The following is a 19,981-nucleotide window of genomic DNA, read 5'->3' as shown; positions in this document are numbered from 1 at the left end:
GTATCATAAAATTGGTCTTTTAAATTCCTATAAGAGGAAATGTGTTACTTCGATTAATTGCTCTTGTAAACTAAACCACACACATATATAAACAATCAAGGGAATTAATCCATATGTGGATGGATTATATAATTTGGTATATGGAGCTGGCATTAATTTGATATATAGAACAAAGTATAATACCTTTATTAACAAAAAAGATACATGTGATGCAATTATAAGTTTCTAAAATTATAAATGTAACAACAATCATGTAGCATATTGGTAGGGGACAGAGGGCTGGCCTTGTAGTCAAGAAGGACTTGCCTCAAATCCAATCTCTGACACATTCTGGCTGTATGATTATGTACAAGTTGTTTAACATCTCCATGTCCTAAGATCTCAATGAGGCAAGTAGGTGGACTTGCGTGACTTGTCAAGGGTAACTTGCCAGTATATCTTTGCAACTTTAAGGTTATCCTTTCATTATACCAAGCCCCTCATTTATACAGCCAATCATCAATTATTGACCAAACTTTTGCAATTTTAAATAGGGTAGCTATTGATATTTTTGTGCAGATAGATTTTTTTCCTTTTTATGATGTTTTCCAGATCCTAGCAATGGGATCTCAAAAGATTTGGTTGGTTTTGTGACTCTTACTGCATATTGTAACCACATGTCAGAGGGCCCAGCAGGCACGTGACAACACCCTTACCTCCAATGACCCAGCCTGCTATTGGCCAGATTCCATCAGGAATCAGATGGGCTGGTGGAGCAGAACTGTGGGTAACCCTTCTCCTCAACCTTCTTGCTCAAGTTCCATCTTTTCCTCTCCTCCTAGACGCTGACTTTTCTATCCCAAATTCTACAGGAGGGAAGTTGGAACCTCTATGCTACTCTGACCTTAAGGGCAATCCTCCACCTCACCCCCAAGTGTTGTGGGCCAGGCCTCTCTAGTTCCTTATGTCCAGAAGGAAGGGTAATGATGGCAGTTTATACCACTTGAATGATCGGGGAATTCCAGGAAGATGGAAAACTAGCAGACTTCCCATCCACCACAGCAGTATCCCTTAAAGAAGACTAGGTCTTACCTTCCAGTTCATCTATCTGACCATCCATCTTGCTGCTGTGCCCGCTAGATCCCCAAGTATTGCCAACTGACCTATAGTAGCACTCTAAGGACCATTGGGTCTTTCCATCTGCCCTGTAGTTAATCCTCCTACATGTGTAGTGTCCTTCAGTTACAATGTGAGCCTCCTGAGAGAAGGGACAATTTTGCCCTTTGATTTGTATCCTTAGCACTTAGCACTGCTTGGTATGCATTAAGTACTTAATGAATATGTTTGCACTTATCTATTGCCATAAAGCTTTCCAAAATGTTTACAGGGGCAGCTAGGTGGAGCAGTGGATAGAGCACCAGCCCTGGTGTCAGGAGTACCTGGGTTCAAATCCGGCCTCAGACACTTAACACTTACTAGCTGTGTGACCCTGGGCAACTCACTTAACCCCAATTACCTCACTCAAACAAAATGTTTACAACAGTCTTTAGTACCACCACCATGTTCCCCAGTCTTGCCAACAATGTTTGACCATTTCCCCCTATTTTTGGCCATTCTAGTAGGATTAAGATAGTATCTTAAAGTTCTCTTGATTTGCATTTCTTTGAGTATTAGGGAATTCATCTTCTACTCAGTTTATATATATATATATATATATTTTTTTTTTGGTGAGGCAATTGGGGTTAAGTGACTTGCCCAGGGTCACACAGCTAGTAAGTGTTAAGTGTCTGAGGCCGGATTTGAACTGAATCCAGGGCTGGTGCTTTATCCACTTCGCCATCTAGCTGCCCCATAGTTTATATTTCTTGTTATAAATTATTCGTAGCTTCTGACCATTGATTACTCAGGGAGTATGTATTAGTAGTCTTGAGGATGTGTATCAGATGCTTCTCTATTCCATAAATCTCTCAAGTAGTTACTGCAGTGCTGCCCCCTGCCCCAAATAAAGTTTTGATTAGTCCCCCGACTCTAGAGAGTTTCATGTGGCTGTATAGGCTATGGAGTGCTATATCTACCTAGGTAAGCCACGAGGTGGCACTCTAAGCCCTGAGCTACCAGAGCATTTCCTTAAGATCAACTAGAGAGCACCTTGCAGTCCTGTTCTGGAGTTACCAGTTCACAACCTACTCAGCTGTAATTGAAAAAGTGAGTTCTTAATAATCACCCTTTCTCCTTCTAAATGTTCACAAATCATCCGTTTAATTATATGCTCTAGAAGTTTGTCAAGAAAAAAATATAAGTTCATCAACCTATTATTTAAAGATGATTCCCTTAAAAAAATCAGAGGGGCAGCTAGGTGGTGCAGTGGATAATGCACCTGCCCTGGACTCAGGAGTTCTTGAGTTCAAATCCGACCTCAGACACTTAATACTTACTAGCTGTGTGACCTTGGGCAAGTCACTTAACCCCAATTGCCCTGCAAAAAAAAAAAAATCGGGACAAAAATTCCCCCATCTCTAGTTTTGTGGCATGGAGTCCTGTTGTGAGGAACAAAATAACAGGTGATGTGCTTTGTAGCTATAAGGTGCTATGGAATGTAACTTGTGATCAGTCCCTAACAGGAAGTCTGGTATGGTTGGGGGAAAGCACTAAATCTCATTTCAGGACTAGGTCTAGGTCTGAATGATAGGTTCAAGTCTGAATTCTATTTAACTAGTCTTGGTCTTGTCAGGCCATTCCCAAGCTTCAGTTGACCATTAGTGGTACTACTTCAGAGACAAAGGAAGATTGTAATCAGCTAATTTGTGATTCTCTCCTTAATTCTACCTTTTAGAATCCTTAGCTTCCTCCAAAGCTCAACTAAGGTGTTGGTATGGTAGAGCTTTCCTCATCCCTCTAGTTCAAAAACTTTTTTTTTTGGGCGGGGCAGTGAAGGTTAAATGACTTGCTCAGGGTCACACAACTAGTAAGTGTTAAGTGTCTGAGGCTGGATTTGAACTCAGGTCCTCCTGATTCCAAGGCCAATGCTTTATCTACTGTGCCACCCAGCTGCCCCCAGTTCAAAAATTTCTTTTTTTTTGGTGAGGCAATTGGGGTTAAGTGACTTGCCCAGGGTCACACAGGTAGTGTTGTGTCCAAGGCTGGATTTGAACTAAGGTCCTCCTGACTCCAGGGCCAGTGCTCCATCCACTGTGCAACCTAGCTGCCCCTCAAAAACTTCTTAACCTTTTTTGTGTCATATACCCTTTTGGCAATTTGGTAAGGCCTACCTTCTCAGAATGTTTTTATATCATTTAAGGAAATGCAAAATTTCAGAGGTTTGTGAAAATAATTGTGTAATTATTTTCCCATCCAAATTCATAGACTTGAAATCTATTCCGGGACCTCAGATCTAGTTGTTAATGCTTTTTGGATGTGGGTTCAAAAAGAAAGAAACAGATATAACTATTCCAAGGGTTGGATGCTAAGCCAAGATAAGTGAAGCAATTACTATTTTAAATATTACCTAATATATTTTTAAAATCATCCCTAGATTTAACCTCAATAAACAGGATCATATGGAAGCAGGAAAGTTGCTTTGAGCTGCTGAAAATGAAAGGTAAAAATAGCTAGTGAGAATGGAAAGGAATTACATTAGCAGAGAGCCACCTTGTAGCTGACACAGATCTCAATCAATCAATCTTTATTAAGTGACTATTAGATGTTAGGCAGTATACTGGGTGTTGAGAATATAAATATGAAAGTGAAATATTCTTTCCTCAAGCACCTTACATTCTACTAGAAAGGGCTTTTGTTTTTGAACACTTTTTTGGGGGGCAATGAGGGTTAAGTGACTTGCCCAGGGTCACACAGCTAGTGTCAAGTGTCTGGGGCTGAATTTGAACTCAGGTCCTCCTGAATCCAGGGCCAATGCTTTATCCACTGCATCACCTAGCTGCCCCCTGTCATCTTGTCAACAAACATGGGGTACACATACACACATGTAATTTTTAAAAATACACAATAATTGTGGGACAACCCAACAATTGAGGAAATCAAGAAAGGACTCTTGAAGGATACGGTATTTGAATCATCTTTTTAAAAAGTTTATTATTTTCCAAGTAACAAGTATTTCTTTTATTAATCTATCACTCCCCTTACATCTCCTTATGTCTCTCCCCTCAACTCCCTGAATTAAAAAACAAACTTGAAAAAACAGGTCTCTAAATACATAGCTACCTAGTCTGACAAAACACATCCCTATATTAACTATATTTGAAAATTATGTCTTTCTCCATTTTAAGTTCATTACCTCTCTGGCAGGAGGTGAGTGGCATGTTTCATCTTCATTCTTTTGGACACATGATTTATCATTGCATTGATTAGATTTCATCAGTCTTAAAAAGTTGTTTTTCCCCATAATGTTATACAAATTACTCTCCTAGTTCTGATCACTTCATTCTGTATTTGATTGAAGAGGTCTTTCCAGTTTCCTTTCAAATTTCATTTCATCATTTATCATGGTACAAGAATATTCCACTTTTCATATACCACAATTTGTTTAGCCATTCCCCAGCATGACACTTCCTTAAGTGTCCAATTTTTGGCTACCTTGACAAAAGTGCTTCTGTAGGGCAGCTAGGTGGCGCAGTGGATAGAGCGTGGGCCCTGGATTCAGGAGGACCTGAGTTCAAATTTGACTTCAGACACTTAACACTTACTAGCTGTGTGACCCTGGGCAAGTTACTTAACCTTAACTGCTTCATCCAAAAAAAAAAAAGTGCTTCTGTAAATATATTGTACATATAGATCCTTTCCTCTTTCTTTGATTTCTTTGGGAGTATAGGCATAGTAGTGGTATAGGGGGTCAAAGGGTATGGACAATTTGATAACTTTCTGGACAATTCCAAATTGCTTTCCAGAATGGCTGGATAAATTTACTGCTTCACAACAATGTATGGGTTACCTATATTCCCATCGTTCCTCCAACATTATTTCTGGTAGGTATGATAAGAAATCTCAAAGTTGCTTTAATTAATTAATTAGTTATTTAGCAAACACTGAGCATGCTATGTGAACATAGCATAGTAGATGGAAGGGCAGCCTTACAGCTATAGGTCCAGCATCGGACCTACTAGCTTTGAGACTCTGGGGAAGACACTTAACTTCTTAGTACCCCAGGCAATTTTTACACTATAAGCCAGTTGTTGATGTGCATTAGAATCACAAATACAGGCCATTCCCTTACCCAAAAGATACAAGGCACTGTGTAAGGCTCTGGAGATACAAAGGTAAAATAATACTTTCGGTAGGCTATAGGGAAAGGCTTCACAGGATTGACATAGTTCAGTCTTGAACTTATTGATCTGACTCTCATCTAAATTTATTAATATGAGTCATGTAAATTGACCATGTGATCACATAAGTTTTCAGAAATAGGAATCGAAGCAAATTGTTTAGGCTCTCTGGACCCATGCTCTCCTTTTTAAAATGAGGGGCTTGAGGGGCAGCTAGGTGGTGCAGTGGATAGAGCACCAGCCTTGGATTCAGGAGGACCTGAGTTCAAATCCGGCCTCAGACACTTAACACTTACTAGCTGTGTGACCCTGGGCAAGTCACTTAACCCCAATTGCCTCAAAAAAAAAAAAAAAAGAGTAGCTTGAACTAGATTTCTAAAGTCCCTTCTAGTTCTAAGAAGATGCAGGCTCTGTCTTGATCAGGAGTCCATTGAAAATCCCCAATTTCTGCAAGTACCACCATTCATACAGTTCATGATGCTTATGTCCCAGGACAACATTTAAAAGTAAAAGGGTGGGGGCAGCTAGGTGGCGCAGTGGATAGAGCAACGGCCCTGGATTCAGGAGGACCTGAGTTCAAATCCAGTCTCAGACACTTGACACTTACTAGCTGTGTGACCCTAGGCAAGTCACTTAACCCCAATTGCCTCACAAAAAAAAAAGAAAGAAAGAAAAGTAAAAGGGTAAGAAGTAAAAACTTGGAGACTATCTGGTTCAACTCACTCATTCTACAGATGAGGAAACTGAAAGCCAGGTACATGAAGGGACTTGCCTAATCATACAGTTAATAAGTTGCAGAGAGCCAATATTGTTTTTTTTGTTTTTTGGTTTTTTTTGCGGGGCAATGGGGGTTAAGTGACTTGCCCAGGGTCACACAGCTAGCAAGTGTCAAGTGTCTGAGGTCGGATTTGAACTCAGGTACTCCTGAATCCAAGGCCAGTGATTTATCCACTGTGCCACCTAGCTGCCCCGAGCCAATATTGTTTAATTAGGTAAGGGTAAATATGTAATCATTTATTTGCCTTCATCTGCAAAAGTATCAAGTCAGAAGGGGAAATAAGTTGGGCCTTTTTAAGGGTGAGAAGGATGCAAAGAAAGGAGTAGCTGTACGGTAGCAGCTTTATCCTTCCAAAAGTTGCCACAAGAAAATAGAAAGTAAATAACTTTAGTTGTGTTATAGTATGCACTTGTCCTGATAATGTAAGTGTGCCCTCAATCCAAACTAGCACCTGGGAAAGATAAGACACTTTTCTGTGATGTACAGATTTTCTTAAGTTGCAAGTTCACTTGGAAATGGTATCATGGGAAAAGGAGTAACTGGCATTAAAAGCCCTCTAACTATAGGAATTAATGCTAAAATTTCATGTTGTGTGAAAAATAAAATGATGAAACTTTGTCAGCAGAGTAACATGAGGGGTGTTTAAAAATATTCATATTAGAGAAGGAAGAATACATTTTTAATGAGGAAAAAACCATAACCAGTGTTTTATAAAACATTTTCAAGCAAAACATATAAATGCATTATTATCAGTTAAATGCTTTGATTTAAGTAAGGCAAAGTGCTTATGTGATTTTAAAATATTGCCTTGAAGAGTGTTAGCTTACAGGTACTACCCAGATCAATATTTCCTGACAAATATTTCCCACAAATCTAAATTTCAGAATCAATACCTATTTTTAATCCACAGAAAAAGATCCAAGATGCAAAACTATTTGGGGGAAAAACTCCCAATAATTCTCATGATATCATGTAAACAAGTCTTTCAAACAACAGACCCACCAAAAATTTCCCCAAACCCGTAAGAAGTTTCAAGTTTTCTGGTCTAAATTAAGAAAAGAAAAGAAAAAAACAACTTTTATTTTTCTCAAAAAAAAAGTGATATGTGATTTTTTATAAATTACTAGAATATTTTCCTGATTTGGAACCTAGAAGACTAAAAGAAGATATATACCTCATTCATTCCCAGCAGAAACTTAAGGTCTGACTCAGAAATTCTTAATGTCTCTTTTGGTACTTGTTAAGCTGACACACTGGGTATGAAATCTATATTCTGTAAGATGGTACGTAACTCTAGCACGGAAGAAACGATATAGTGAGGTACTGGGGACTGCTTCTGGGGAACAATTCCATTTTTATTTATCCAGACTGTTGCTTTCAAGCCAGCATTAAGACCTCCTTGGATATCTGTTTCTAGAGTATCCCCAACCATCACACAATCTCCTGGCTGCACCCCAAGGAGATCACAGCAGTAATAAAATATAGATGGTGCTGGTTTCTCCTCCTCTTGCTCTCCACCTACAACAATAGCATCAAAATATGGTTGACAGGCACAAGCTTCAATCTTCTCCCTTTGTGTCTGCGTGTCACCATTAGTCAAAAGAAGGAGGGGGACCTCCTTTCGAAGTTCTGTCAGCATGTTTTTTACATCTTCTGATAAGGTCATATGTTGTAGACGTGTAGATTTCCATAGGAAATAACATTCTTTTGCTAGTTCCCGATCGGCTGCCTCACCTCTTGTTTCTTGAATAGCTTCTTCCCAATGTGAAATCCTTAGATCAGTAATGGACATTTTGGACTCTCTGTAGCACTCTTGGCTGAATTTAACTTGGACTTTTTCACTGATGACATGAGCTTCTCCTTCTTTGTACTGGTATTTTGACTTTAATAGGTTTATCACCTAATAAAAATATATAAACTTAATTAAGACATCAATCAATCAACAAATTAATCAACATTAAGCTCCTACTATGTGCCTGGCACCAGGGACACAAAAGATATGAAAGACAGTCCCTGCCTTCAAGAACCTAATAGGGGAGACAACATGCAAACAACTATATACAAAGCAAAGGATAAATAGGAAGTAATTAACAGAGGGAAGGCACCAGAATTAAGAGGAGTTAGTGAAGGCTTCCAGTAAAAGAAGGGATTTTAGTTGGAACTTAAAGGAAGCTAGGGAGGTAAGGAGGCAGAGTGGAGAAGGGAGAACATCCTAGGCCTTAGGGACAGCCAGAGAAAATGCCCAGATCTCAGGGATGGAGTGTCTAAGCCAGTGTTACTGGATTCAAGAGTACATGTTGGAATGTAAGGTGTAAAAAGACTGGAAAGGTAGGAGGAGGCTAGATTATGATGGGCTTTGAATGACAAACAGAGCATTTTGTATTTGACCCAGAAGGATATAGGGAGTTACTGGAGTTTACTGAGCAGAATGACGTGGTCAGACCAGCACTTCGGGAAAATCACTTTGGTGGACAAATGAGGATGGACTGGAGTGGGAAGAAACTTGAGGTAGGCAGACCCATCAGCAGAGTATTGCGATAATCAAGGTGTGAGGTGATGAGAGTGCCTCCAGAGTGGTGGCAGTATCAGAGGAGAGAGGGAGGAGGAGTTGAAAGATGTTCCAAAGGTAAAATCAACAGGCCTTGGAAACAACTGGGATATGGGGAATGAGACAGTGAGAAGTTCAGGAAGACGCCTAGATTGGAACCTGAGGGACTGGGAGGATGGCATTGTCATCTATAGTAATACATAAATAAGGTGGGGGTGGGAGGTGTTTTTAGGGAGAAACGAGTTGTTTTGGACATATTTAGTTTAAGATGTCTACTGGAAGGGGTGTGACCCTGGGCAAGTCACTTAACCCCCGTTGCCTAAAAAAAAAAGAAAAAAGAAAAAAAAAAGAAAGATGTCTACTGGAAATCTAGTTGGAGATTGTATCAGAGGGAGGCAAAATTGGAGGTCAGCAGAAAGTTTAGGGCAAAATAGGCAGATTTGAAAATTGTTAGCAAAAAGACGGTAACCGAATCCATAGGAGCTGATGAGATCACCATAGTAGTGGAAAGGGAGATGATAAAAGGGCCTAGAACAGAACTCTCAGGGACACCTATGGTTAGAATGTGTTATCTGGAGGAGGATGCAGCAAAGGAGAAGTCATCAGATAGGTAGGAAGAAAACCAGGAGAGAGTGGTGTCCTAAAAACCTAAGAGAGAAGAGAATATCAGGGAGAAGAAGGTGAATAAACAGTATCAAAGACTATAAAGAGGTCATGGAAAATGAGGATGGAGACAAGCTCATTGGATTTGGCAACAATGAGATCACTGGTATCTTTGGAGATCATTTGGCAATTTCACATAAAAGGCATTTTAAGGGGCAGCTAGATGGCGCAGTGGATAGAGCACCGGCCCTGGATTCAGGAGGACCTGAATTCAAATCCAGCCTCAGACACTTAACGCTTACTAGCTGTGTGACCCTAGGCAAGTCACTTAACCCTAATTGCCTCACCAAAAAAACAACACAAAACAAAAAAATATTCAATGTGATAAAAGGCATTTTATCATCTACTGTTCAGGTGATAATTTTTTATCAGAATTTTAGGGTCAAAAGGATGTTGAGAGACACTGATTTCATACCTCTGCTGAAATAAGAAAATCCAGCCTCTCCAGGTAGCCCAACTAATATTTAACATTCCAATTTCAGAAAGGTTGTTTGTTTTTACAGCTAACAATAAAGGTTTTTCTTTTTCACAGCTTAATTATACTGCAGTTTAAACACATTTTCTTACATTTTAATAATAGTCATTAAAGAATAAACTGATCATCTAACAATATTTCATTGTTGTTTCCAATATACAAATAAGTTGTAATCCAAAAATTCATTTACCAGTTGTTTGAAATTTTCAATGTATTTTCTTATAGAAGCAACATTCTATGTTGGGAAGTTATGGTCCCTGACAAGCCCACAAAAGTAAATTTATCATAAATTGTACTGAGAGCCAGAACTGCTTCCTTCACATGTAAGATAATGGAACTGGGTACTCCCTAGTTCCAAGTCACAATAGTAGCATGTGATTCCTGTAGTAGCAGCTCCATATGATTCAGTACTTTGGGGATATGAAGAGTATGGACTGGGAAAAACAGTAAGTAACCAGGGGACAAAAAGAAAAGGAATTGTGAGGAGCTAGAGCCTCCTGCAGCATAAATCTTCTGCAATACTTTTTTTGAGAGGTGGTGGGGAAAAGGGGATGCTAAATAAATAGCTCCCTGTTATTCTTTTCTTCAACAGGAACCAGAAATTACTCAGATTTCTTTTTTCTGACTAGTTTTCACTCTTTAATTACTGAAGAAATAAAACCTTATATAGAGCTATTTTGAGGTTTTCTAAGCTTGTTTGTTTTGGAGTTTTTTTTGACTGCAATTAACAAATGGGAAACAGAGTAATGTACACTACCCATTCCTCTTTCTCACTTAGACCCTGTGAAGAAAGTAAGTTGCCAATAGGTGCTGGTATGAATGAAAGGCAGCAAGAAATTCTTTAAATGAAATAGAACCTCTGAGGGAAAGAACTGAAAGGAAAAGAAATAGTTTGGAAATAGCTACCCAAGAAATAGACTCCCTGAAAACTAGAATAGACCAAACAGAACTTAATGACTCCCTGAAACAGCAAGAAATATTAAAACAAAATAAGACTGAAAAAAAAGGAAGAAAATGTAAGATATCTGATATAAAAAATAACTGACCTGGAAAATAAGAAAACGAGATAATTTAAGTATCACTGGACTTCCTGAAAACTATGATTAAAAAAAAAAAAGGCTGCACACTATATTTTTTAAAAGTGTAAATTAAAATTTCCTAGATGTATTAGAACTAGAAGGCAAAATAAATCCAAAAACAATTCACCAATTAATGCCTGAGATACCAAAAGTACAAGTCCCATGGACTTGCCAAAATCCAAAGTTCTCACATTAAAGAAAAAATACTACAAATATCTAGAAAGTTCAAGTATCAAAGAACCATAATCACAAATACACAATATCTGGCAGCTTCGATTACAAATGAGAGGAGGCCTTGGAATACAATATTCCAAAAGGCAAAAGAGACAGATTTACAAATGAAGCTAAGTATGATGATACAGGAGGGGAAATGCAAGAGAGGTCTTTCAGCATTTCTGAGGAAAAGAACAGAGTCCAGAGAAATCAACAATTAGAAAGAGCAGTAAGATTTCTCATAATTGAGGTATGTAAGAAGAGTATACAAACACAGAGGAACAGGTGGAGGAAGCAGGCATCAGGTGAACCTCTCTCTTATTTGAAATAGACAAAGGAAGATTGAACATACATATAGTTTGATGTAGAAATAGAACTAAACAAGGAAACAAGTAGGGATGGGGATTGGGAAAGTGGATAAGAGGGAGGATAATACCAGGGGGAAAAGTTACTAGCATAAAAAGCTTCCTGACCTTCAATGGGGCACTAAAATGGGGTGGGGGGAGGAGAGAAAGGGGAGATGGAAGAAAACAAAAGTATCATATTAGAATTCAAGAGGGCAATCTTAGATTGCCTCTTATATAACTGGGAAGTAGCTGTAAATTGTGGTATAATACTGAAATGGAATATCATTGTACTGTAGGAAATAACGAGACAATTTCAGAGAATCTTGGGGAATATGAACTGATACAGACCAAAGTTAGCAGAACTAAGAGAACAAGTTATACAAAGACAACAATACTGTGAAGCAAAACTCTGAAAGACTCAAGAGTTCTGATCAAAGTACTGAACAGCCATGTCTGCAGAGAACCTATCATAAAGCATAGGATCTTCCTCCTGAAAGAGAGGTAACAGACACAAGGGGTAGAGACGAAAATTTCTGGACGTGGCCAATGCCTGGATTCCTTTTGCTTGACTTTGTTAATGGGTTTCTTCTTTCTTTTTCTGTTTTTTTCATGGTGGGGGGAGAATCTGAGGAGGGAGGTTAGCCATAGTGATGCCCCACCCCCCAAAAGGAGTCATTGTAACTTTTTAAAAAATGCACAAAACAGAAAAATGTTCAAAAAGAAGCAAACAAGTAGGACAGTCTTGAAAATCACATGTAGAATGTATTCTAAACTTTCTGAAAAAGCAAACAGTATGAAGACTTATTGTTTCGTTCAGAATCATGTTTTTGTGTTTTGCTATATGAGAATGCTTTTTTGACGTCTAAGTTCTTAATAATTTTTTTTCTAAAAAGAGACTCAATTAAGTTGTCTTTCCAATGGCATTTATTAGTTAATCAACAAATATTAATGAAGTACCTATATGCCAGGCACTGTGCTAGGTACGGGAGATAGAGAAACAAAATTGAGACAGTCCCTGCTTATGAGGAGCTTACAATCTATTTGGGAGATAAGCAGTCATAGAATATAGAATATGTACAAAATAAATACAGTGGTTTGGGTGAGGGGAGATCATTTAGGGATAGGAAATCAGTACCTTATGTAGGAAGTGGCACTAGTTTTTCTTTTTGTTTTGTTTTGTTTTTGGTGAGGCAATTGGGGTTAAGTGACTTGCCCAGGGTCACACAGCTAGTGTTAAGTGTCTAAGGCCGGATTTGAACTCAGGTACTCCTGATTCCAGGGCCGGTGCTCTATCCACTGCGCCACCTAGCTGCCCTGTGGCACTAGTTTTTGAAGAAAGTCAGGAATTCTAAGAGGTGAAAGTGAAGGGGAAGTGTCCCAAAGGTCTGAGGGTAACCTGTGCAAAGTATGTCCTGTAAGGAGAAAAGCTGTAATGTACAGTTCAGGAAGGGGACTAATGTGTGACAATGGTCCTGGAAAGGTAGGCCAGACCCAGACCATTGAAGACTTTAGATGCCAGAGTAATTTGTATTTGGTTGTTGAGGCAACTGGAAGCCGCTGGAATTTTCTGAGCAGGAAATAAGACCTGAACTTTGGGGCTACCACTGTGGCAGCGGTGGGAAGGATAGACTGGAGGCCAGGAGACCAATCAGTAGACTACCTCAATAGTCCTCGGGAAGGGTGTTGAAGGCCAGAAGGATGGTGGTCATGTAAACAGAGAAATGGGGGTGAGGAAGAGTGATGTGGACTCCAATGCTGCAAACCTGGGTGACCTGAGGAAAGATGGTGCCTTTGATGGAAATAAGGAAGTTAGGAAGAAGGGGAAAGAAGATAAGTCCTGTTTTTTCTTTTGTGGGGCAATGAGGGTTAAGTGACTTGCCCAGGGTCACACAGCTAGTAAGTGTCAAGTGTCTGAGGCCGGATTTAAACTCAGATCCTCCTGAATCCAGGGCTGGTGCTTTATCCACTGCGCCACCTAGCTGCCCCCAATTCTATTTTTAATATGTTAACTTAGAGATATGTACAGGAGAGCCAATTCAAAATATCCAGTAAGCAGTTGGTTATGTTGGAGTAGAGGTGAGGAGAGAGACTAGGTCTGGAAGCTGTTTCCACAGAGATAACCCATAAGAGTTGATGAGAGAGGGCGGCTAGGTGGTACAGTGGATAAAGCACCGGCCCTGGATTCAGGAGTACCTGAGTTCAAATCCGGCCTCAGACACTTGACACTTACTAGCTGTGTGACCCTGGGCAAGTCACTTAACCCACATTGCCCCGCAAAAAAAAAAAAAAGAGTTGATGAGAACCCCAAGGACATATAGAGAAAAGAGGGCCAAAGCTTTGGGATACACCTGCAATTAAGGGGTTAGACATAGATGTGATCTATATATATAAAAAAAAGACAGAGGAGTAGCTAGATGGTAGGAGAATCAAGAGAAAGAAATGTCAGGAAATACTAAGAGGAGAAATTATCCAAAGTGTTAAATGATGTTAAGAGGTCAAGAAAGATGAGGACTAAGAAAAGACCATTGGATTTAGGAATAAGATATCACTGGTAATTTTGAAAAGAAGTTTCAGTTGATTTAAGGATGGAATTGGAAGGACAACACATACCCCCAAAATGGAAAAGGTCTGCAAAGATTTTTATAAAACTTATCCCCATCAATTACAGTGGAAGCATAACATTTGGCCTCTAACATCTCAGTTCCTGATGTGCAACATGAGAAATGGCCCAAAGAAAGACAAAGATGGACAGAATAGCTGCCTTACACCAAGCACACATGCTAGAGCGGGAGTAGGGGTGGGTGAAATCTCTGTTGGGCCTGGTAATTCTTAGTGCATTAAGAGATCAGTTTTCAGTATGTCTAAAAGAGGAGAGGATACCAAAAGCTGGGAAAAAAATTTGAACCTTGTTAATCCCTCTCCCCAAACTGTGAAAGAATAATAGTAATTACAGACACACCTACTTACTTTTCCCCATCTCTATAGAATTTTTGAGAACATCTACTTACATCCTTGATGAAGGTAGAAGGGAATAAGGATTCCATAAGCAATATTCTACAGCATGATATCCTTATGATCACATAATTCACTGAAAGGTGTCAAGATAATATATTCCCCTGTGCTTATTGTTTGTTGACTATAGAAAGGCATTTTATTGGTAGCTAAAACACCACATTAAGTTGGATATCTTCCATGCATATGCTAAAATCATGAGTGTCTTAAAAACATAACTATGTATAATACTTGGCACTGGCATGAAATGCTTAATACATACTTGTTGATTGTCATTTCATTGATGTCTTTTTGTAGGCATTTAAATTTTATTGAATTGTTGATATAGTCTTCAAGAGTTGCCTTGGCTGAACGTCATTATCTAGTGGTCAACCTGGTGACATGCCTCTTAGAATTTAGTGAGGCTACTCCTGAGACAAGAGACAGTTAATTAAGTGGCCTATACTCCAAATCTTCCCAGATTGTGATCTACTGACTGGCAATTAAGAACCCTGGGTTACTTCCACAAAATGATTAATCAAGAATCATTGTTAGTCATACCCTCGACTCGTTTCAACACAGCAAATATTCATTAAGCATAAATATTTATGGCTGATGGAAAAACATAATCTGTTTTGAGATTCTCTTCTAAAGTGAGTCACCTCAAAGATTCATTCATTCAACAAATAATTTATTGAGGGCTTACTATGTGGAAGGTACAGTGCTAAGCACTGGAGATACAATCCAAACCTTTATTAAAGGAATTACAATTTAGTAAGAAAAAAGATAACCGACATACAGACAACACAAGTGACATAGGTGCAACACAAGTCCAGGCAAAGTGCTATAGGAAAGTGTAAGGAAGCAGAGATCACTTTCACCTAGGAACTTAAGGGAAGGCCCTCATCCCTAAAATGGAAGCAGGGAGAAGTCAATTTCAGGTGAGCAAAAAATAGATGTGAGAACATGGAAACAGTTGTCAAATTAGGCTGGCAAATAGAGTACGTGAAGAGGGGCAGTATGAGAAAGCTGAAAGGTGGACTGAAGAAAGATTGTGTAGAACCTTATAAATGACTGAACCAGGAATTTGCACTTTATTCAGTAGGCTAAGGGTATTTTTGCTAAGAAAATTCTTTGGGACAAATGATAAAAACTGAGGAACAGAGAAAAGATCCACAGTTCTCAGGACTTTGTCCTGGAGATCTAGTCAAGAAGGCTATCTCCTCCCCCCCCCCCTTAGGGTGTGGTTAGATCCTTATTTGCTCAATCCTTTGACAGACTGGCAGTTTTCAATTCAGGTTCAGTTTTCCAGGACAGAAAACAGTAAGGCACACTCTAACGTAAGACAGATGTGTACTATACAGATAATTTAAATCTAGTTTTTACAGCCACAGAATTACAAAGCTGGAAGGGCTCTCAGGAACCATCAGTCCTAATGAGGGGACATCCAGTCTGCTTGTAGCTTTAATGACAAGGAAGTGAGACACAACTAATGATGTAGCAAGGTGGTGTCGTGGATAGAGTCCTGGACCCGGAAAGGTTTGAATTCAAAGATTTCTTAATAGCTATGTCACCTTGGACAATTCATTTAATCTGTTTGCTTCAGTTTCCTCATCTATAAAATGGGGAAGGGAAGGAAATAAGCATTCTATAGACACACAGACATATTTATTATAGTCCCTACTATGCGCCAGGCACTGTGCTAAGTGCTTTATAAATATTATCTATTATGAGCCTCACAACAATGCTGGGAGTTGGATGTTATTATTGCCTCCATTTTGCAGTTGAGAAAACTGAGGTTAAGTCACTTGCCCAGGGTCACACATCTAATGTTTGGGGCTAGATATGAACTCAGATCTTCCTGACTCCAAGCCCAGTGCTTTATCCACTGTGCCACCCAGCTGCTATTGTCGACCACCACCCTCGCTGGCCCCCCAATCCCCAGGGCTGTTGTAAGGATGCAACGAGATAGTATTTATAGAGCAAAGTACTAAATAACTGCTAGCTATTATAATTATTATTAAGAATGTGGCACTAGCACTGAATTTGGAGTCAGAGGGCTTGGGTTTTGAATCTCAGTTTTGCCACTTAGGAGAGGAACTCTGAGAGTTGGATTAGGTAACTTCCAAGGTTCTTGCCAGCTCTATATCTCTGGCCCTAGCACTTATAAGAATGCTATTACAGACTGAGTAGACTATAGGAACACCCTCCAAACTCTAGACCTGTGGAAATGGAAGAGAGATTTGGAAAGGGGCACAGTGCAAATTGCTACTAGTATTACTGCTGCTGCTGCTACTAGTAATTTTATTAAATCTTAAAAAAAATAGAATGTATTCATTTTGTATTTGGCTAGTATCCCTTCACCCTCCAGAGAGAAGACTGTCACACTTATAAAATAGAGGCCCTTCACCATCCTGGTTCCTCTCCTCCAGGCAGTCTTCAGGGACAGCTAGGTGGTGAAGTGGGCTGGCCTTGGAGTCAGGAAGACCTGAGTTCAAACCCTGCATCAGAGACTCAGTAGCTGTGTGACCCTGGGCATGTCACTTGACCTCTCTCTGCCTCAGTTTCCTCAACTGTAAAAGGGGGATAACAACAGCACCGCAGGGTTGTTGTGGGGATCAAGTGAGAACATGGACAGCGTTTTGCACCCCTTAAAGGACTCTCTAAACGCTATTATTATTGTCCTTCCTTCTTTTCCCAACTGTGGTGCTCCAGGTGTGGCCTGAACAGGGCAGAGAGTACCTGGGGTTGATCACATCCCCGATCCTCTGACCTCCTGAGCGTGGCACAAGATTGCATCAGCCTTCCCGAGCCAATCCGGCCTCGGGGTCTGCTCCTTCCCGGTCCGTGTGCACAATTTGGGGTTTTGGAGAGATTTGAGAAAAGTCACTTGGGATGATGTGTGGCAGGGGTCGTGGCACGATGGGCTGGGGGTGGTCTCGATGCAGGGGGGAGGGCGACCCGGGGGCTACGCTGGGGCGGGGCGGTGGGGGGGCTGCAGGAAAGGACCAGGCCTGGGGCCGGGGGGGAAGTGGTGGTTAGCCGGTGGGGGCTGGGAGATGTGGACGCTATGACCGTTACCTCCAGCATGGCTCTCCTACTCGCCTCTGCCGTGTCGATCAGCGTGTTGTCCAAGTCCAGGAAGACCGCCCTCACCCGGTTCATCCCCATCCCGCTCCCAAGCAGCCCAACCTCCCAGTAGCCCGGGTTGTCCGCACACTTGCAAGCCAACGCAGAAGTCGTTCTCACGCAGGCGCAAAACACATACACCCACCTCCACCCCCACCCCCACCCCACCCGCCACCAGGCGCGCGCTCGAGTCGGCTGGAAGGCCGGTGAAAAGATCACCAGACCAATATACCCCGCCCCCGCTCTGGAACGGTGCTAACTAAACCAATTCCCTTTCCTCCCCCCCCCCCCCATGTAAACTCCCTCGAGATTTCAGAGATCGCGTGAGAAATATGTGGCCTATAAAATGTGTGAGAAGGCCCGCCATCGGGGCAAATGATGTAATCTGTGGTGTAGTCAGCTTTGTTATTGAGGGGACGGTTGGGAGACCTTGTATAAGTGTTGTTTATCAATGTAGGAATCTTGGTACTAGTGCATGACGGGGACAATCAATTCTTCTCCGCTGGAGAGGGTTTAATTGACCATAGGGCTGGTGGCAGGGCCGGGAGTCACCTAACTAGCCGTGTGTAAATAACAGGTTCCGCATTGCGTTCTGAACTCTTTCTCACTAACGGATTCTGATGTCTTTGTTATCTTTCTGTGAAGTAAACCCTATACCAACCATCTGATTAGGTGGCTTTCTATGGGGTTACCTGTCTCTTGGATAAAGGCAGCAAACAATTTATTAAACCCATGTTGTGTGCAAGACAGTGCTGTGGACTGGAGAGAAAGAAAAATGTGCCTTTATAGGGATAACCTCTTAATTCCCCGGGCACATTTTCAAGCTTGTTCCCTTATATGAATGAAATAGTTATGGGAGCCCTGGCCACCCCAAAACTACTTATAATCTTTATAACATATATACCTCCTAGTCATTCCTTCTTAATCTTTTTACTGAAGACCAGAAAGTAGACATTACAAGGGTATTCAATACCTTATATAATCTGAGAAATCTTGGTACTCTAGTATGTGACTCAACTTTATTTGTGATATCTTAGATGAACAAGGGACGGTACATGTAACAAAAGAGATATTTACAAAATCTCAAGTTTTCTTTTACCTAATAGTTTCCACCTCCTTACTATAGGCTTCACAAAAGTAATTTTAAGAATTCCATTTGTGAGTCAGCCAAAGAGCAAAAACCAGCACAAGGAAGCCTAAACTAGACCCATAATTTTCAATTAATTCCCCTCTAACACTTTAGTAGATTCTGTAGCTTCCTTTAGACTCGAAATTGTGAAACGCAAGTTAAGAATGTTAACAATTAGCCTTAATTAATTAAACAATAATACTGTTTAAATTGCATGGCCTAATAATCTCTGCCTGGTTACTATGCTTTTCCTTCTAAACTTAAATCTTAAGCGTGAAAGTGGTTATAGGGGTCTTTTGTAAAGCAAAACTATAGTGCAGTTAAATTTTAGCTTATATGAATAACTTAAGTAGAGACTATACATACATTGAGCTTAAAAGAAAAAAAAGCTCTGTGGAGTGAATCTTGTATTTGATGGGGAGATTATTTTATTTATTTATTTTTTTTAGTGAGGCAATTGGGGTTAAGTGACTTGCCCAGGGTCACACAGCTAGTTAAGTATTAAGTGTCTGAGGCCGGATTTGAACTCAGGAACTCCTGACTCCAGGGCCGGTGCTCTATCCACTGCGCCATCTAGCTGCCCCTATGGGAGATTATTTTTAATAGTATTTTATTTTATTTTTTCCAATTACATGTAAAGATAGCTTTCAACATTAATTTTTCTAAGATTTTGAGTTCCAAATTTTTCTCCTTCCCTCCTCGCCAAGACAGCAAGCAATCTATTATAGGTTATATAGTATAATCATGTTAAACATTTTTCCACATTAGTCTTGTTGTAAAAGAAGAATCAGAACAAAAGGGAAAATCCACAAGAAAGAAGAAACAAACAAAACAACAAAAAAAGTGAAAATAGTACACTTTCATCTGCATTCAGACTCCATAATTCTTTTTCTGGTATTTTCATCATGAGTCTTTTGGAATTGTCTTAGATCACTGTATTGCTGAGAAGAGCTAAGTCTATCACGGTTGATCATCACGTAATGTTGCTGTTGTTGTGTATAATGTTCTCCTGTTTCTACTCACTTCACTCAGCATCGATTCATAAGAGTCTTTCCAGGTTTTTCTGAAATCTGTCTGCTCATCATTTCTTGCAGCACAATAGTATTCCATTATTCATATACCACAACTTGTTCAGCCATTCCCGAATTGATGGGCATCCCCTCAATTCCAGTTTTTTGCTACCAAAAAAAGAGCAGCTATAAATTTTTTGTACATGTGGGTCCTTTTCCCCTTTTTTATGATCTTTTTGTGATATAGACCTAGTAGTAGTATTGCTGGGTCAAAGGGTATGCACAGTTTGATAGCTCTTTGGGCATAATTCCAAACTGCTCTCCAGAATGGTTGGATCAGTTCACAACTCAAGCAACAATGCAT

The 19,981-nt window shown here is 40.1% G+C and overlaps 1 protein-coding gene across 2 annotated transcripts; it reads right to left on the bottom strand.

Annotated features, from left to right (window-relative positions):
- Nucleotides 1–5,565: 5,565 nt before the first annotated feature.
- Nucleotides 5,566–17,585, bottom strand: LOC122738126 (N-acetylneuraminic acid phosphatase). Of its 2 annotated transcripts, none has more exons than XM_043980192.1 (2): nt 17,455–17,573; nt 5,566–7,933 (listed from the first exon to the last, which is right to left on the bottom strand). In XM_043980192.1, the coding sequence occupies exons 1-2, from the start codon at nt 17,518–17,520 to the stop codon at nt 7,274–7,276; spliced, it is 726 nt and encodes a 241-aa protein (XP_043836127.1). In that variant the 5' UTR covers nt 17,521–17,573; the 3' UTR covers nt 5,566–7,273. The 2 variants fall into 2 exon arrangements, with proteins under 2 accessions (XP_043836127.1, XP_043836126.1); XM_043980191.1 differs by having other exon boundaries at nt 5,567–7,933; nt 17,431–17,585.
- Between the last annotated feature and the right edge of the window lie 2,396 nt (nt 17,586–19,981).

Source organism: Dromiciops gliroides, chromosome 2, assembly GCF_019393635.1.
Source record: "Dromiciops gliroides isolate mDroGli1 chromosome 2, mDroGli1.pri, whole genome shotgun sequence".
Lineage (NCBI taxonomy): Eukaryota > Metazoa > Chordata > Mammalia > Microbiotheria > Microbiotheriidae > Dromiciops > Dromiciops gliroides.
Note: the sequence above shows the minus strand (reverse complement) of the source record. Positions and strands in the feature narration are given on the sequence as shown.